Source organism: Ascaphus truei, unplaced genomic scaffold (assembly GCF_040206685.1).
Source record: "Ascaphus truei isolate aAscTru1 unplaced genomic scaffold, aAscTru1.hap1 HAP1_SCAFFOLD_860, whole genome shotgun sequence".
NCBI classification, from domain to species: Eukaryota; Metazoa; Chordata; class Amphibia; order Anura; family Ascaphidae; genus Ascaphus; species Ascaphus truei.
The window spans coordinates 45,647-61,950 of record NW_027457199.1 but is presented as its reverse complement, the minus strand read 5'-3'; the positions used below and the strand labels follow the sequence as shown (position 1 = coordinate 61,950).

The 16,304-nt window shown below is 52.2% G+C and overlaps 2 protein-coding genes across 4 annotated transcripts in view; both read left to right on the top strand.

The window, feature by feature from the left end:
• LOC142486425 (uncharacterized) overlaps positions 1-3,206 on the top strand; it is a 50,877-nt gene extending 47,671 nt beyond the window's left edge. Inside the window, exons 14-15 of the mRNA XM_075585014.1 lie at positions 392-539; positions 1,942-3,206. Coding sequence (XP_075441129.1) covers positions 392-539; positions 1,942-3,206 — 1,413 coding nt within the window. The remainder of the gene's footprint in view (positions 1-391; positions 540-1,941) is intronic.
• LOC142486427 (somatostatin receptor type 3-like) lies at positions 2,041-15,358 on the top strand. 3 transcript variants are annotated; one of them, XM_075585016.1, is made up of 3 exons: positions 2,041-2,412; positions 7,432-7,690; positions 12,517-15,358. In XM_075585016.1, the coding sequence occupies exon 3, from the start codon at positions 12,706-12,708 to the stop codon at positions 13,915-13,917; it is 1,212 nt and encodes a 403-aa protein (XP_075441131.1). In that variant the 5' UTR covers positions 2,041-2,412; positions 7,432-7,690; positions 12,517-12,705; the 3' UTR covers positions 13,918-15,358. The 3 variants fall into 3 exon arrangements, with proteins under 3 accessions (XP_075441131.1, XP_075441133.1, XP_075441132.1); XM_075585018.1 differs by lacking the exon at positions 2,041-2,412 and having other exon boundaries at positions 7,138-7,502; XM_075585017.1 differs by lacking the exon at positions 2,041-2,412 and having other exon boundaries at positions 7,138-7,690.
• Positions 15,359-16,304: the final 946 nt, after the last annotated feature.

Below are 16,304 nucleotides of genomic sequence, written 5' to 3'. Positions count from 1 at the left end.
CCTGAATAAAGGTAAACAAATCATTTTTTCTATGTCCAGCTTCCTTTGTGCCCGACTTTAGCTCGTGCGTTATTCAATTGACTTAGCGCTGTTTAGTGAATTCCGCGAACTGGCAAAAAACGTTGCGTTTGCCGTTTTTTTGCCTGATCGCACGGATTTTTTTCACAGGCCAGGAAAAAAGAAGAAGCAGAGGTCCCAAAATGGGGCCGTCGCGCCCATAATGGCCCGTGCCTCCAGGGGGCACTTAACGTGCCTTCCTTTCCTTCCCCCCACCACGAGGCTTGGTGGATTTGCGCGCGAATCAACAAGGGGAGGGGCTAATGGGGCGGGCTATTTAAACCCTGCGCTTGCAAAAGCTACTCACTGACTCTGTTTTCTTCTCTCCCTGCAGGTCCCTGTGAGCGTGTCTCCCGATAGCAGCATGGACCCCAGCAGCACGAGGCGCATCCAGGCTCAGGCAGCTGATCGCCGGACATCGCGCCCGGCGGCCCCACGGAAGCAGTGGCCAGAGCAGGAAGAGCTGCAGCCCTCTCCGATCCGTAGAGGGAAGCAGGCGGCCCAGCCTCGCTCCCAGCCCCCTCCCAGCTCCCTCCCAGCCCCCTCCCAGCTCCCTCCCAGCTCCCTCCCAGCTCCCTCCCAGCTCCCTCCCAGCTCCTCTCCCAGCCCCCTCCCAGCTCCTCTCCCAGCCCCCTCCCAGCTCCTCTCCCAGCCCCCTCCCAGCTCCTCTCCCAGCCCCTCTCCCAGCCCCCTCCCAGCTCCTCTCCCAGCTCCTCTCCAGCCCACTCCCAGCTCCTCTCCCAGCCCCCTCCCAGCTCCTCTCCCAGCCCCCTCCCAGCTCCTCTCCCAGCCCCCTCCCAGCTCCTCTCCCAGCCCCCTCCCAGCTCCTCTCCCAGCTCCTCTCCCAGCCCCCTCCCAGCCCCCTCCAGCCCCCTCCCAGCTCCTCTCCCAGCCCCTCTCCCAGCTCCTCTCCCAGCTCCTCTCCCAGCTCCTCTCCCAGCTCCCCTCCCAGCTCCCCTCCCAGCTCCTCTCCCAGCCCCCTCCAGCTCCTCTCCCAGCCCCCTCCCAGCTCCTCTCCCAGCCCTCTCCCAGCCCCCTCCCAGCTCCTCTCCCAGCCCCCTCCCAGCTCCTCTCCCAGCCCCTCCCAGCTCCTCTCCCAGCCCCCTCCCAGCTCCTCTCCCAGCCCCCTCCCAGCTCCTCTCCCAGCCCCCTCCCAGCTCCTCTCCCAGCCCCTCCCAGCTCCTCTCCCAGCCCCCTCCCAGCTCCTCTCCCAGCCCCCTCCCAGCTCCTCTCCCAGCCCCCTCCCAGCTCCTCTCCCAGCCCCCTCCCAGCTCCTCTCCCAGCCCCCTCCCAGCTCTCTCCCAGCCCCCTCCCAGCTCCTCTCCCAGCCCCCTCCCAGCTCCTCTCCCAGCCCCCTCCCAGCCCCCTCCCAGCTCCTCTCCCAGCCCCCTCCCAGCTCCTCTCCCAGCCCCCTCCCAGCTCCTCTCCCAGCCCCCTCCCAGCTCCTCTCCCAGCCCCCTCCCAGCTCCTCTCCCAGCCCCCTCCCAGCCCCCTCCCAGCTCCTCTCCCAGCCCCCTCCCAGCTCCTCTCCCAGCCCCCTCCCAGCTCCTCTCCCATCCGGAGAGGGACGCAGGCGGCCCAGCCCCCTCCCAGCTCCTCTCCCAGCTCCGCTCCCCCTGCTGGCATGGCCCCCCCCCATCCCTGCAAAAACGGCCCCTCCAGCCCCCAGCCACCCTCCCCCTGCAGCTGTTAGCCACGCTCCCACTGCTGGCCTGCCCCCCCCCTTCCGCTGCACAGCACATCGCCCCCCCTGCTATACATAACACCCCCCCCCCCTGCTGACCAGACCCCCCCCCCCCAGGGCCGGCCCGAGCCAGCCCACCAACGCGGCAGAGCCACCCCCGGCGCTCCTGGTGCCTTACCCCCAAGCGCCTTACCCCCAAGCGCTTTACCGCCAAGCGCCTTACCCCCAAGCGCTTTACCCCCAAGCGCCTTACCCCCAAGCGCCTTACCACCAAGAGCCTTACCCCCAAGCGCCTTACGCCCACGCGTCCCAAGCCCCCCCGTACGCACCGGCAAATCACACGCACTACGCCCCTGCGCCGTATGCACCTACCCCCTACGCGGCATACCCACCGGCGCCACCAGCGCAGGCACCCACACACCATGCCCCAGTGCCCGGTGCACCTGCGCCAGACGCCCCTGGCACGCCGGCACCTGCCTTGGATACATCAACGGCGGTCCCGCTACCCCTGCCTGCGGGGTGCCCCCCAGTGCCCCGGGCACCTCCCCAGGCGGATGTGCCGGCACCAATGGCGCTGGGAAGCGTCGCCGATCCGGGGAGCAGTAACAGGAGCCGTGCAGCTGCCAAAAGACCCAGGACCGGTCACCCAGGTGCACAAGCCGCAGGATCAGGTGAGCATGAAAATGCAGCATTGGAATGTAATGAGGATGATGTTGATGGGGACGTTAGTGATGGGGGGTCGGTTAGGTCAGGGTCGGACTGTGAGTCCCAGGGGTCAGACAGCGAGAACAGTGAGAGAGCGAGCAGCGAGTCAGACGCAAGCAGCGGCGCAGACAGCGACGAGACCCCAGGGGTAAAGCGCATAAGGAAACAGGTAGAGGCGTTGAGCAAGGAGGCTAAGCAGAGTAGGACAGATAAGGGAAAACGTAAAGCGCGCAAAGACAAAGGGGCGGCTTCCACCCACAGCGGGGAGGATTCGTTTGCAGTTGAAACTAGCCCCCTGTACACACACCTGCCCAGGAGAACACAGAGAGACATAGGTAACAGGAAGTATGTGGATATGTTCAAGCTGTCTGTACAGGGGCGAGCAGAGAGGCAACGCGCGCGAGAGGCGGGCGAGAAAGGGCAGGTAGTGAGGAGTAACGCAAACTGGGTTATGGGTTTCATTGTGTTCGGGGACTGTTTCCTTTCAAAACATACCAAGGAATTGCATAAGGTGATGAGATACATGAGTGTGATACAGAACATACATGACGAACACGAGGGGTCAGCGTGGCGGGATTATGACGAGCAGTTCGGGCACAGGTGGCAGGGGGATACACGGTTGAGTTTGGGGAAGATGGACATGGAATTGTGGATGAAGTTAGTGGGACGGGGGAAGCAGGGGGGCGACGCCACCTTTCCCAAGGGTCCAGGCGATCGGCCTGGGAGTGATTCAACAAGCAGGGGCAATAAAAGGGAGTGATGGGCGTTTAATGATAAACACTGCAAGCTGGGGGCGGGTTGCAAGTTTAGGCATGTGTGTAGCCGGTGCGGGGGTAGCCACCCCGTCAAGAAGTGCTTCAAAGGCCCTGGGCAACCGGAGCCAGGGGAGAGGGAAGGCCCCAACACCGGTCAGCCTTAGCAGTGTGGGCCGTTGGCTAAAGGGGTACCCCGACCGGGAGAAGGTGGGTTTTTCTTGGAGGAGGGTTTAGAAGCGGTTTTTTTCACACACCAGTGGGGGGGTGAGTTAAAGGGGATAAAATTGGGACGTATGGTGGGCCCATTCACACACACCCCCCCCCCCCCCCTATTGCTCAGTTAATGATTTCCCCGGGTGCAAAAAAAAAAGTAATTAAGACATATGGGGAGGGAGCACTATTGGTAAAATTGACATAGGAGCAGCCTTTTCGGCTGTTACTCTGGGCCCCCAGCAGCTTCAGAGGCACAATCGAATGCTCAAAGGGGTACATTAGGGGCCGGCAGGCGAGTAATTAGATAATCTACTAACATGTTTTCTGTCTTCACAGCGGGGGCCCCTCGATATTTTATTAATAACATGCGTAGGCCTTTGCAAGTGATCAGCAGTCAGGGTTTAGGGTCACAGCTTGGGGTGTGGGGTGAGTCCCCAGTAAGTGGCCTTACTGGGTCCTCCGGGTGGCGGAACTGTCAGGCCAGTCATCGTAGGGACACCGTGAATACCCGAAATGGGGCTCCACCCGATGCGGATGGGCCGCCAGGTAACGGTTCCCCTGAAAAGATTGTGCGGGCTGGCGGCGCCGACGCAGGCGGTCCGTCGCTGTACCCCTGGCACCAATCTTAGGCAGCTGGGCTCTATCCTATGCGGGTAGGCCCAGGCGGCTCTGATAAGGGGGACCTAGGGGCCGTGGAGAGTGTCTCTCGTGGCGGAGAGTGTCTCTCCTGGTGGACGGTAGATTAGGGCAGGTGGAGAGTGTCTCTCCCAGTAACGGTAGACGGGGGCCGTGGAGAGTGTCTCTCGCGGCGGAGAGTGTCTCTCCTGGTGGACGGTAGATTAGGGCGGGTGGAGGAGGGCTCCCCCCGCCGGAAGATACCGAGAATAGGGATGACAAAGGACTAAGATTATGGCTGACAGTTATTTTCAGGTATTGTTAAAACAATAAAGCTGTGACCATTTTTACTTCCACAAAACTGTGTCGTCTCAGTTTGTTAGGGGGGTCTCAGTTTGTTAGGGGGGTGTAAGTAAACCACGCAGTAGGCACACTAGGCCGTTATGCCTTTTACGGCAGATAAAGCGCTGTTCTCACTGCTTAGTGAATCGCGCCGCACGCTGTATCGGCCTTAAAAGCCACTTTGCGCTCTTTAAAGCAGTTATCACTGCTTATTGCATCGCCCCCTTTGTGTCTTAACTGGTACAAGTCTTCTGGACCGGTGTCAGGGATAGAATAAAATGTATGTTCCCTATTCTGATCAGCCTTATCCCTGGCACACTGCATAACCCTGACTTTAACTGTACCCACACAATAACACCCTCACAGCTTTCTGACATAGCTGGAGCCCCGCCCTGGACCCCTATACCAGGTTCAGGGTGACGTGGGCATGGTCTGGGCATCCCACCTTATTCTGGGGACCCCGGGACCGTTCTGGGGGTACCTCGATTCCCCATGCCCTCTTTACTTTTCCAGTTTGTGCTGAAGCAGGGAACCCCGGTGGTGAGTCGCAAGAACGTTTCCAGGGTAGGATTTTGCCAGAGCACTGTGCTTCAATGTGCCCGAGAATCTTACCTGACTCCCGGGTACATCTTTGGGGTGTCCCATAACTCGGGAACCCCGATACATAGCAACAATCCGATTGAAGTTTCTCCGCAAAACCCCACCCTCAAACTCACAGCCTCGCAAGCTGCGCTGCCCAGCACCCCTGGAAAGGGAAAACACAGAAAATACTGAATTGTCGCATCATTTATACACACTCTCTGTGATGCATACACGACAGTTGGGTCCAGAAGCTGACATTCTAGGACCTTTACACGGAGCAGGGCTAACCAAGTGCGCTTAACCTTTATTACTGAGCCTGGTTACCCCCGCACGTCACAGTATGTAAGTGTGTCTGTACGTGCAGTGGTATGTTTGTACGTGTGAGTGTGTGTATGTCCAGTGGTATGTATGCAAGAGTGGGTGTGTTTACGTGCTGTGGTGTGTGTGTATGTGTACGTGCAGTGGTATGTATGTAAGTGTGTGCATATGTGCATATGTGCAGTGGTGTGTGTGTGTACGTGTTGTGTTATGTATGAAAGTGTGTGCGTGCAGTGGTATGTATGAAAGTGTGTGTGTATGTACAGTGGTATATATGTAAGTGTGTGTGTGCAGTGGTGTGTACATGCAGTGGTATGTATGTATGTGTCTGTGTATGTGCAGTGGTATGTATGTAAGTATGTGTGTGTATGTGCAGTGGTATGTTAGTAAGTGTGTGTGTGTGTGTACGTGCAGTGGTGTGTGTGTCTACTGTACATGCAGTGGTATGTGTGTAAGTGTGTACATACAGTGGTATGTATGTAAGTGTGTATGTGTGCGTACGTGCGTGGTATGTTAATAAGTATGTGTGTTTCTACGTGCGGTGGTGTGTGTCTTCATGCAGTGGTATGTGTGTGTACATGCAGTGGTATGTATGTGTGTGTCTGTGTATGTGCAGTGGTATGTAAGTGTGTGTGTACGTGCGGGGGGGTGTATGTGTCTTCATGCAGTGGTATGGGTATGTGTGCGTACATGCAGTGGTGTGTGTGTGTGTGTATACGTGCAGTGATGTGTGTAAGTGTATGTGCAATGGTATGTATGTGTCTTCATGCAGTGGTATGTGTATGTGTGCGTACATGCAGTGATATGTGTGTGTGTGCGTACGTGCAGTGATATGTGTGTAAGTGTATGTGCAATGGTATGTATGTAAGTGTGTGTACTGTATGTGCAGTGTTATGTATGTAAGTGTGTATACGTGTGGTGGTTTGTATGTAAGTGTGTTTGTGTGAACGTGCAGTGGTGTGTGTGCAGTGGTGTGTTTGTGTGTGTGTACGTGCAGTGGTATGCATGTAAGTGTGTGTACGTGCAGTGGTATGTATGTATGTGTGTGTACATCCACCTGTACGTATGTAAATGTGTGCGTTTACGTGTAGTGGCATTTGTGTATGTGTGAGTGTGTACGTGCAGTGGTGTGTGTACATGCAGTGGTGTGTGTACGTGCAGTGGTGTGTGTTTAAGTGTGTGTGTGTTTGTGCACGTGAGTGTGTATGTGTACATGCAATTGTGTGTGTGTGTGTGTGTGTGCATTGGTATGCATGCTAGTGTGTGTGTAAGTGTGTGTCTGCGCGGATGAAAGAGAATGAATGGGACAGAATAGATGCATGCGGAAAACTGAATGAGACAGAGAGGGAGAGAATGAGTGTGGGGGGGATGACGCAGTGAGGGGGGATGATGCAGTGTGGGGGGGGGGGGGTGATGCAGTGAGGGGGGGAAGGGAGGTTACTATATGACTGTTATTAACTCCTTATCTGCTGGGTAATGGCATGTGACTCCCTATTATCCTATCCTGCAATGTGTAGCTGGCCTCTCCAGCACTGCAGGGGTTAACTAGGTTAGCTAGGACCGCTCCCCCGCCCCCTGCCCTTGCCACATTATCCCACTTCAGAGGACAACATTTTCCCTAATAAGCCCATCACGGGGTATTAAATAAAATTAACCCGTTCAGTGCCGTTGCAGACTTTTCCAGCACTGGGAAGGTAATCCCAGCAGTAAGGAGAGGCTTAACTCTGCTCTCCACTTTCTTCATTCATTCTGCATCCTCTCCCACTCTCTTTCTCTCTCTCCATCCCTATCTCCCTCCCTCTCCATCCTTCTCTCTCTCTCTCCCTCTCTCTCCATCCATTCTCTCTCCCTCTCTCTCCATCCTCTCTCTCTCTCCATCCCTCTCTCTTTAACTCTCTCCCCCATCCGTCTCTTGCTCTAACTCCATCCATCTCTCTCCCCATCCGTCTCTTGCTCTATCTCCATCCCTCCCTCTAACTCTCTCTCCATCCCTATCTTGCTCTATCTCACTCCCTCTCTCCCCATCCCTCTCGCTCTCTCTCCATCCCTCTCCCTCTTTCTCTCCCCCCCTATGTATTTATAGATCTCTCTCTCCCTCACTCCCACTCACTCCCCCTCGCTCTGTCCCTGATTGGTTTGCAACCTGTGTGCCACTGACAGACAAACCCGCGATACGGAGAAATGAAGAGAAGGGGAGAAGGGGACAGGGCAGGAGAGGGAAAGAGAAGGAGGTGAGTTATACAACTGGAGAGACAGCAGCACCTGGGAGAGACACTCACCTTTACCTGTGAGACAGACCCAACCAAGAGACACCGCAGCCAGCAAGAGAGATGTATCTACCTGTGAGAGACCGTGCCTGAGCGAATAGACACTTGTATGTGTGTGAGGCACCTGTATGTAACAGAGAGTGCTCATACAGGTATGTATCTTGTAGAAAGGCACTCACCTGTATATATCACAGACCTCACCTGTACCGGTGATACATCTGTACATGTAAGAGACATGCACCTCTATATGTAAGAGACACGCACCTGTACATGTAAGAGACAGGCACCAGTACATGTAAGAGACTCACTTGTATATGTAAGAGACACGCACCTCTATATGTAAGAGGCTTTCCCCTTTACATGTAAGACACGCACCTGTACATGTGACACACACCTCTATATGTAAGAGACACGCACCTCTATATGTAAGAGATACGCACCTCTATATGTAAGAGACACGCACCTCTATATGTAAGAGACACGCACCTCTATATGTAAGAGACACGCACCTCTATATGTAAGAGACACGCACCTCTATATGTAAGAGACACGCACCTCTATATGTAAGAGACACGCACCTCTATATGTAAGAGACACGCACCTCTATATGTAAGAGACACGCACCTCTATATGTAAGAGGCTCTCCCCTTTACATGTAAGACACGCACCTGTACATGTGACACACACCTCTATATGTAAGAGACACGCACCTCTATATGTAAGAGACACGCACCTCTATATGTAAGAGACACGCACCTCTATATGTAAGAGACACGCACCTCTATATGTAAGAGACACGCACCTCTATAAGTAAGAGACACGCACCTCTATATGTAAGAGACACACACCTCTATATGTAAGAGACACGCACCTCTATATGTAAGAGACACGCACCTCTATATGTAAGAGACACGCACCTCTATATGTAAGAGACACGCACCTCTATATGTAAGAGACACGCACCTCTATATGTAAGAGACACGCACCTCTATATGTAAGAGACACGCACCTCTATATGTAAGAGACACGCACCTCTATATGTAAGAGACACGCACCTCTATATTTACTGTAAGAGACACTCACCTGTACATGTAAGAGACACTCACCTGTACATGTAAGAGACAGGCACTGGTACATGTAAGAGACACTTACCTGTACATGTAAGAGACACTTACCTGTACATGTAAGAGACACTTACCTGTACATGTAAGAGACAGGCACCGGTACATGTAAGAGACAGGCACCGGTACATGTAAGAGACAGGCACCGGTACATGTAAGAGACAGGCACCGGTACATGTAAGAGACAGGCACCGGTACATGTAAGAGACAGGCACCGGTACATGTAAGAGACAGGCACCGGTACATGTAAGAGACAGGCACCGGTACATGTAAGAGATAGGCACCGGTACATGTAAGAGACAGGCACCGGTACATGTAAGAGACAGGCACCGGTACATGTAAGAGACAGGCACTGGTACATGTACCCATATTGATAGGTACAGTATATGCGTAGATAGATAACAGATAAATGACATACAGTCTGCCCGTGTGTATCACTGTCTGTATGCTGGTTAATATACCGTATGTATCAGTGCCTGTGACTGTATGTCTCTGTGTCACTGTAAGCCATGTGTATCACTGTATGTGTCACTTTCCCTGTATGTCATTGTGTCTCTACCCTTGTATGTGTGTACCCATATGTCACTGTGTGTCTGTCCTTGTGCGTGTCTCTGTCACCATGTTTATGTGTATGTGTCACTGTATGTCACTCTTACCCCATGCTTGTCACTGTGTCTCACTCTTTAACTGTTTGTCTGTGTGTGTTTTTATTGTGTGTGTCACAGTCAGCGATGTCAATCTCCAATGACTAAAATCAGGGAGATTTGGGGGTTCTGGCCTTAAATAAAGTGCTATTTTCACAGAGAAGTACAGATTTGAATATTGGACACTATATTAAAGTGTATGAGACACTGATGCAAAAAATCAGTGCAACCCCAAATCTGAGACTCACAAATGCATGTCTGCACTGTGGTTGTCATTGCGTGTACCACTATTTGTCTCTGGCTCCGTGTTTGTCATTGTCTCACTCTGTCCCCGCGTGTGTTACTATGTCTCTGGCCCTGTGTGTGACTGTGTCAATCTCTGTCCTTGTGTGTGTGTCACTATAGTCTCTGGCTCTGTGTTTAACTGCGTGTCACACTGTCCCTGTGTGTGTCACTGTGTCTCTAACTCTGTGTGTCACTGTGTGCCCTTGTGTGTGTCACTATATGTCTCTGGTCCTGTGTGTGTTACTGCGTGTTCTGTCCCTGTCTGTGTCACTTTGTGTCACTTTGTGTCTCCGTCCCTGCGTGTGTGTCACGGTATGTCTCTGTCCCTGTGTATGTCACTGCGTGTCTCTGTGTGTCATTGTATGCCTCTGTCCCTGTGTATGTCACTGTGTGTGTCATATGTCTCTGTCCCTGTGTATGTCACTACGTGTCTCTGTGTGCGTGTCATTGTATGTCTCTGTCCCTGTGTGTGTCACTGCGGGTTCCTGTGTATGTCACTGCGTGTCTCTGTGTGTCATTGTATGCCTCTGTCCCTGTGTATGTCACTTTGTGTATCACTGTATGTCTCTGTCTCTGTGTCTCTGTGTGTGTGTCACTGTGTGCGTGTCATTGTATGTCTCTGTCCCTGTGTATGTCACTGCGTCTCTGTGTGTGTCACTGTATGTCACTGCGTCTCTGTGTGTGTGTCATTATATGTCTCTGTCCCTGTGTATGTCACTGTGTGTCTCTGTGTGTTTCACGGTATGTCTCTGTGTGTGTGTCACTGCGTGTCTCTGTGTGTGTCACGGTATGTCTCTGTCCCTTTGTATGTTACTGCGTGTCTCTGTGTGTGTTACGGTATGTCTCTGTCCCTGTGTGTGTCACGGAATGTCTCTGTCCCTGTGTATGTCACTGCGTGTCTCTGTGTGTTTGTCACTGCGTGTCTGTGTGTCACCATATGTCTCTGTTCCTGGGTATATCACTGCGTGTGTCTGTATATCTCTGTCCCTGTGTATGTCACTGCGTGTCTCTGTGTATCTGTCATTGTATGTCTCTGTCCCTGTGTGTGTAACTGCATGTCTCTGTGTGTCACTGCGTGTCTGTGTGTGTCACCATATGTCTGTGTCTGAATATGTCACCTCGTGTCTCTGTGTGTATGTCACTGCCTGTTCCTGTGCATGTCACTGCGTGTCTCTGTGTGTGTGTCACTGCGTGTGTGTGTGTCACTGTGTGTCTGTGTGTGTGTGTCACTGTATGTCTGTGTATGTCACTGCGTATCTCTGTGTGTATGTCACTGCGTGTCCCTGTCCCTGTGCTGTGCGTGTCCCCGCGTGTCTCTGTGTGTGTCACTGCGTGTCTCTGTGTGCGTGTCACTGCGTATCTCCGTGTGTGTGTCACTGCGTGTCCCTGTGCGTGTCACTGCGTGTCCCTGACCCTGTGTCTCACTTTATCAGTAATGTAGGACCCCCTCATGCCTTGCCTGGCAGTGAAAGGGTTAAGACAAAGGTGGGCAGTGAGTGGCCAGTGTCTGGACTCAGTGACACAGGAGTAGGAGGCATAAAAACACGCGGAAATGGAAAATATCGCACAGGAATCCCTTTGTTACCTTCAAAACATCTCTCCATTTAAATTATTTCCATTAGCGATATATGCTCAAGGCCTCAATCCAACTACTAACAGCATCGCCACAGCAACCGCCAATGCCCAAGAGGGCGGCCATGTTTGAGATGTCAAGTCGAGGCCCAGTGTGCTGTTCAATGTCATCGGAAAGCAAAGCTCCGCTGGTGTTAACCCTTGCGCTGCCCGAGGGGCCTGGCTGCCGTGACATCCCCATAGCAACCTCCCAGGTGAGGCCTCATTTGTAGAGTAACATTTAGGCCTGCAGGTCAATTTTCGGAAACCAGTGCCATCCGTTAACACCGTAGGGGCCTGCAAGGCACAGCACATTTTCTCTTGCCTTTTTGGGGATAGAATATAATTGTGGCCTTTTTTAGGAAACAATGGCCTCTATCTGCCACTAATAATATACATACTAAAAAAAAACAATAAACGTTTCTGCCTCTTTTTCCAAAACTTTTCTGGACTGATAATACCTTTTGAAATAGCTCACACAGATTTAACCCTTGTGTGGTCTGCCATGTTGGTGATGTATTATTAGAGTAACAGGGACCTCACTTCCACCAATAGCGGTTGCTCTAGTGCAGGGGTGAGCCAACTGCAGTCCTCAAGGACCAACAGGCCAGGTATTGGGGATATCCACGCTTCAGCACAGGTGGCTCAATAAGTAGCTCAGTCATTATGGCTGAGGCACTGATTGAGCCACTTGTGCTGAAGCAGGGATATCCGCGACCTGACCTGTTGGTGGCCCTTGAGGACTGCAGTTAGCTCACCCCTGCCCTAGCTAATATTTTCTGTGTGTGTTTTTACCTTGACAGAAACTAGAGGAAGAGAGAAAAGAGATTAAAGGCAGCATCAGAGTTGTGTTACCCATTTCACACACACACTGTCTCTTGAGAGACAACAAGAGAGACCACCTGCAGGGAGGACCTCTCTAAATCACAGAGGCATCCTCTAAAACCAGAGAGAGTTGTGCTGCCTGTCCAACAAGAGACAGCCTCCAAGGACAGAAGGAAACAGACATGTCACTCATGCTGCTGAGACAGCCTTCAAAAAGAGTGACGCGATGTTTCCTTGCAAAAGAGACAGCTTGCTGATAGACAGACTTGCGTTATAGGGGCAAGCACATTTATCAAAAAGGTATCTCCAGAGAGAGAGTGAAATGAGAGAAGAGCAGAAGATCCAAAAGTGACATGATCCACTGAGACAGACTCCGGTGTGTACGAGAGTGTTATCCGTTAAATAGAGAGTCAGCATCCTACATACAGCCTGCTGAGCGAGAAAGAGATCAAATGCAAAATAAGGGCTTATTATGTGTTAATCATTCCATAGATTCCAAGCAGAAGAAGATGAAGAGGAGAAGAATTGTTACCTAGCGTGGAGAGACTTAAGAGTTAGAGAGAGTGTTACCTGTTCCAAAGAGACTACCTTCAGAGAGGGGAGGAGGCGTGATCTTCCGTCCCACGCAGCAGGCGGCCTGCAGAAAGCATGAAAGAGATGCTGTGACCTCCGCCCCCAGCAATGACACCGACTTCTCCAACGACCTTCCCCGACAGCTCCTCTGCGGAGGTCAACACCACTCTCTATGCCAATGTCTCCTCTGCCCCGAGTATGGCCCCCCCGGGACTCCTCATCCCGCTGGTGTACCTGGTAGTGTGTGCAGTGGGGTTGTGGGGTAACACACTGGTGATATACCTGGCATGGCGCAGCCCTACTGGCCAGAACTCAGTCACTGCCCTCTACATCCTGAATCTGGCACTGGCGGATGACCTCTTCATGTTGGGTCTGCCTTTCCTGGCAGCCCAGAATGCCCTGAACTACTGGCCTTTTGGCTCTCCTGCCTGCCGGTTAGTGATGACCCTGGATGCCGTCAACCAGTTCACCAGCATCTTCTGCCTGACGGTGCTAAGCCTGGACAGATATTTGGCAGTAGTTCGTCCGGCCCAGTCGGCCAGTTGGAGGAGACCCAAGGTGGCCAAGTGTGTCAATTTAGCAGTGTGGATCCTCTCCTTCCTGGTTGTGCTTCCCGTGGTCTTCTTCTCTGGGGTCCCGGGGGTTTCTGGGACCTGCCACATCGCATGGCCTGAGCCAACCCAGGCCTGGAGGACTGGCTTCATCCTGTACACAGCTGCGCTTGGCTTCTTCTGCCCGTTGCTTGTCATCTGCATCTGCCACCTGTTGATTGTCGCTCAACTGAGGTCCTCAGGCAAGCGGGTCAGAGTGGCCCCCAACCGGCGGCAGGGACCTGAGCGCAAAGTAACTAAGATGGTGGCTCTGACGGTCACAGCCTTTATCCTGTGCTGGTTTCCATTCTACGCCTTGAACATCGTCAACCTCTTGTGGCCACTGCCTATGGGTTCCAAGCTCAACGGACTCTACTCCTTTGTGGTGGCTCTTTCCTATGCCAACAGCTGCCTCAACCCTATTATCTATGCCCTGCTCGCCCGTCCCTTCCAGCGAGGGCTGCGACGGTTCCTCTGCCAGACCTCGGTCCGGGTGGCGGATGGAGGGATGAAGGGGGGAGACAACGGTGCACTGGGGGAGGTCAGTAGGGTCAGCGGCATCTCCCAGGAAGGGAAGAGTGGGACAGTGGCGAGTGGTGAGGAGAATGGGGTAAGGGAAGAGGGTGAGAGTCAAGCACAGCAGGAAGTGGGCGCCAGTGCACAAAAAGCCCTTCCAGAGGAACTAGGGGCATCTGAGAAGGACAACATGCTGGGGATAAGTTATTTGTGACTCAAAGAACAATAAGGTGGCTGTGCGTGGATTCTGGGGACTAATCCTGGGGTTTGAGGATCCCCATTGAAGAGCTTCAAACCTGCCCAATATCCAGGAAATGTGGGACGAACATGAGGCAGAAATGTTCTTCTTTGACTTGCATTGTGTTGAGGTCACTTTTATTGGGGAAAATGTTACATTATGGGTAATTATGAGTGAGTCTATGGGTGAGTCTATGAGTGATCTATGGATGAGCTGTAGGGTGATAAATCATTGCGTAAACGACTAAACTCCATGGCGGGATAGGACATTTGGTCGCGGACATCTCACGGCCTGTTTCACCAATAAGGTAGGTTAACTTAAGGGGTTTTAGTGGTTAGCGGGTTAAGGATAGGGGTTTTAGGGTAGGGGGTTAGAGTAAGGGGTTTCGGTTTTTAGGCAAGGGGATTATGGTAAGGGGTTAAGGTTTATAGGGCAGGGAACTAGGGCAAAAGATAAGCTTTTTAGGGTACGGAGTAGCGTTAGTATTAGGGGGTTTTAGGGTAAGGTCCGGGGCTTACCTTGGCAGTGAAACAGCCGGTGGTGAGATGTCCCTGCGGCGAGGTGAGTAGCGGTAAAACGGCCGTGACCAAATGTCCTGGACCACTCCGCAAGGCCGCAGTGTCTACCTGAAGTGGATACTGATTATCCTGTTTCACAGGTCTACATATCAACCTCCCAAATGGGCCCTGGTGATGGCAAAGCCGGCATCAACGTAAGAAGCTGCCCTGCATTGGAGTGTTGTATCTCAGCAACCTTGGAAGCTGCAGAACGTCGTGTGAGAAGCCATTCCTTGGCAAAGTCAATTGAGTGTAACTTATTGATCGCCATCAAGTTTTAGACTACAAGCTCTGCAGGGCAGGGCTTCATTGAGCCGAAGAATTGGGCCGTACAGGATGATTATAGGACACACTACATGTATGTAACACACTTATCTTCTTCATTACACACAGAATTGATGTCAGCTTTTTTATGCCTTAGGCTACGGCCCCAGTGTTAGCTGCTGCGCGCCCTGCGGCGGGAACAAGACCCTCTTTGGCGCCGGGCCCAGTAGCTGCCTGCCCGCGCATGGAGAGATCGCGACGCGCCACCACATTTTGTAAAGACAAGATTTTTGTCTTTTCTAGTGGCGATGGAGCGCTGGCCACATCACGGCGGCGGATCAGCCAATGAGGGCGAACCAGCCACGTAATGTTATGCCCCCCCCCCCCCCGATCTCCTGCAGCTCAACCATAGACCGCTGCTTTCAGACGTGCACGCGCCACCAGACCTCCAGGCGCGCGTGCAGCAGCTGACACAGGGGCCATAGCCTTATTCTAGTTGTTTTGATTGCACTGACTGTCGGAGCGGAATCTTCTGAACGCTAAGCTCCGTTGTCTTGAAACAACAAAGCTACTGCACCATCAATTAAAAATGTACTTCGTGATACGTCTGTTTTCTGTGTGCACACAGCAGGTCTTAGAACAGTGAAAAGTGCTTTGGAAAAAAAGGATTCCTATATAATATAAAACCTCAGTATCCCACTTCTCCCACCACATTTCACTATCTTTCTTTTCATCTTTTTGCTTTTCACCTGCAGGCTGTGCATGAGTTGGGTTAGCAGTATATACCCAAGAGCAGTTACTATCAGGCATTGTCACTATCTCTGGAGTGGGAAAGACCAATATAGGCACTAGTGCCATTTCCCTATGACCTTGAGAAGGTCACCTTATCTCTCTTTTTCAACAATTAAACACCACTATGTAGGATTGGACAACGGGTTCATTGTGCCAGTGAAATCAGCTTTGCATAAACAGACAAGATATATTTTGTGGTGTGTGTGCGTGTGTGTGCGTGTGTGTGTGTGTGTGTGTGTGTACATAACACCTTTGGCACTCAAGGAGAAAGCTCAGGACTTGGCAACAACCCACAAGGGTATTTATATGATGGCACTCAAAATCCTGCAGTGCCTTATTGCCTTAAAGGTGCAGTCCCGTGTAGTATCAAAGTCAGCTAATGGCTGGGATCATTATTTAACATATTTAATGCAGTGATATCTTTCTTCCTTTGATACTTATTTAGGGGATAACTGTTGGTGACTGATACTTTAAAAATATATATATATTTTGAAATTCTTTTGAGCGATATTGCGAATGTTTGTACATTTTGGGGGTTCCCTTTAACTTGTGCCTTTTGCTTATCGTGTTGCATGTTAAGTACCCCAATAGGTTGTATGAGAAGAAGGGAGCATGCATAAATGTGATTATGGTAAAACTGGGGTGGGGGGGTCATTCGATGAAGAATAACCCCAGTTACTCTGAAAATGTGATTTGACCCATTACTGCCATTAGGTGCACAAACTGGTACTGCACCTTTAATAGTACCAT